This window comes from Sinocyclocheilus anshuiensis, unplaced genomic scaffold, assembly GCF_001515605.1.
Source record: "Sinocyclocheilus anshuiensis isolate Anshui unplaced genomic scaffold, SAMN03320099.WGS_v1.1 scaffold539, whole genome shotgun sequence".
NCBI lineage: Eukaryota > Metazoa > Chordata > Actinopteri > Cypriniformes > Cyprinidae > Sinocyclocheilus > Sinocyclocheilus anshuiensis.
The window spans coordinates 465,051-467,338 of NW_015549612.1; the positions used below are offsets into that span (position 1 = coordinate 465,051).

Consider the following 2,288-nt stretch of genomic DNA (forward strand, 5'->3'; position numbering starts at 1 on the left):
GATTTGTCGTTGTGTTTTCTGACTTGTTAATTTGTTTTCGGATTTGTCGTTGTGTTTTCTGACTTGTTATTTCGTTCTCGATTTTGTCATTGTGTTTTCTGACTTGTTATAATGTTTTCTGAATTGTTGTTGTGCTTTATGAATTGTTATTTTGTTTTTTAGACTTGCATTTGCGTTTGTAATTTGTTATTTTGTTTTCAGAATTGTGATTTGTTTTGCACTTCTTGACCACCGTAATTTAGCCTATTTATTTACCTATATTTTATATGTAGTCAGTTATAATTTATTAAGCTTGATTAGGATTACAGTGGGAGTAAAATTAATTACATTGAAAATAATTCATTTCGGTTTCCCTTAACAAAATGCTCCTAAACATAACAAATTTAAATAACATTTATCTTAACTAAATTTATATTAACTGATAATTTAGTATCCCAGAGGCTTCGTAACTTACTAGCGAAGCTGCCACCCACTGGACACTTTAAAATACTTGAGAACTGAATCAGAGGAGCATGACAAGAGAAAACGAGATGATACACAGAAGTTGAGAGAACAGCTTTAAAAAGAAAAAGTGAAAAAAGAAAAATATATTCAAAGTTACAGTTCTCTTATTTCGTAACAAATACTGGGAAATAATATTCTATAAATTCTTTTTTAAAAATAATATACCAAAAATAATTACAAAAATATTGTTAAACACATTACACTTGTAATTAAAATATTAAACAAAATATATATTTTTTATTTCATTGTTTTATTAAAATAAAATATTAAGTACAACTGTCTACACAAGTATTACAATTATTTATAATTTAAATAATTTACAGCAATACAATAATTTATTGACATTTAAACATTTAATCTTGTTTTAAAAAATAAACAAAGAGTATTTGTGAGTGAGTGTTTATATATCTAGGGTTTGAAGTCAAACTGGAAAAACTATTCATAAATAAAATATATTTATGAAATATATATGGTTTTAATTAAAAAAATGCAAAAAGTATATATATATATATATATGTTGTTGTTGTTTTTTAGTCTTATTAGAACTTAGTTCCATTAATTTCTGTGCTTTCGTTTCTCTTTCTGTTCTTTCGTTCTCTGAAGTAGAAGATCATCCAGGTTACGACCCAACCAATAATCAAGCCTCCTACAGCCAGAACAGCAGCTGCCCAGGCCGGCACAGCATCGTTGGGGCAGTCTGCAGGGAGAGGGGTGCCTGGTGCAACTGTGGCGGGTACGACAGTCGTAAGGACATCAGAGCCACTGTTTATTCTTGTAAAGATGAAGGGATGCTCCTGGAGAAAATATGAAGAGAGAGCATTAATTGAAAGACTTGGTTATCTTGCTCTTACAGTGGTTTCCACTGGACATCACCATACTCACCTTTGTGGGACACTGGATCTTACTGCGGTCATATGTGAAATTATTGTAGGTTTGTTTACTGTCCACAGGCTCCAGCTAAAACCAAAAACACAGGAAAGCTAAATACAGGAAAGCTGCTGTGAGATTGTGTGTATGTATATGTATTTACCATGTTGTTCCAGAGCGCAAGTGCCATCTCTGCATGTCCGCGCTCAGAGAAATGAAAACAATCCACAGAGAAGAAAGTCAGGTCTGGTGTGCCATCCTAACGCAGAAAGAGATATTTCATCTCTTAATGTTAGCCCTGATACTGAAACTCTAGGTTTTATCTGTTGTAGTGTGAGTTCAAATGCATACTCTAAAAGCATTACATTAATCTAACATATTTATATACATATTTAAACATATTTTATGTCTGAATGTGTTGTTTATGTGTGATCTCATGAGACATGAGGTGTTTTAGAGATATTTTAAAAGGGTCATATGATGCTGCTAAAAAGAACATTATTTTGTGTATTTGGTGTAATGAAATGTGTTTATGCGGTTTAAAGTTAAAAAAACACATTATTTTCCACATACTGTACATTATTGTTTCTCCTCTATGCCCCGCCTTTTTGAAACGCGTCGATTTTTACAAAGCTCATCGGTCTGAAAAAGCGAGGTGTGCTGTGATTGGCAAGCTATCCAATGCGTTGTGATTGGGCGAATACCTCAAGCGTGAGACGGAAATGTTATGCCCCTCACATACTGATGCCGTGTCCCGGCCGGAGCGACGAGACAAAAACATTAAAACCCATTACAAATGATTTTTACGACACATTTCTAACGTTACTCTCCCAGGATCAGTAAACAGTCCTCCATAAAATGCGCTGCACACATGTGGATATTTGGGTTAAACTGTTCTGGAACAGTGTTGTAAATAC

At 33.3% G+C, this 2,288-nt stretch overlaps 1 protein-coding gene across 1 annotated transcript in view; it reads right to left on the bottom strand.

Moving 5' to 3' along the window:
- Positions 1–1,028: 1,028 nt before the first annotated feature.
- plb1 (phospholipase B1) overlaps positions 1,029–2,288 on the bottom strand; it is a 16,567-nt gene continuing 15,307 nt past the window's right edge. The window contains exons 40-42 of the mRNA XM_016448104.1: positions 1,535–1,630; positions 1,387–1,461; positions 1,029–1,298 (exon numbers count right to left, since the gene is read on the bottom strand). Coding sequence (XP_016303590.1) covers positions 1,044–1,298; positions 1,387–1,461; positions 1,535–1,630 — 426 coding nt within the window. The 3' untranslated portion in view covers positions 1,029–1,043. The remainder of the gene's footprint in view (positions 1,299–1,386; positions 1,462–1,534; positions 1,631–2,288) is intronic.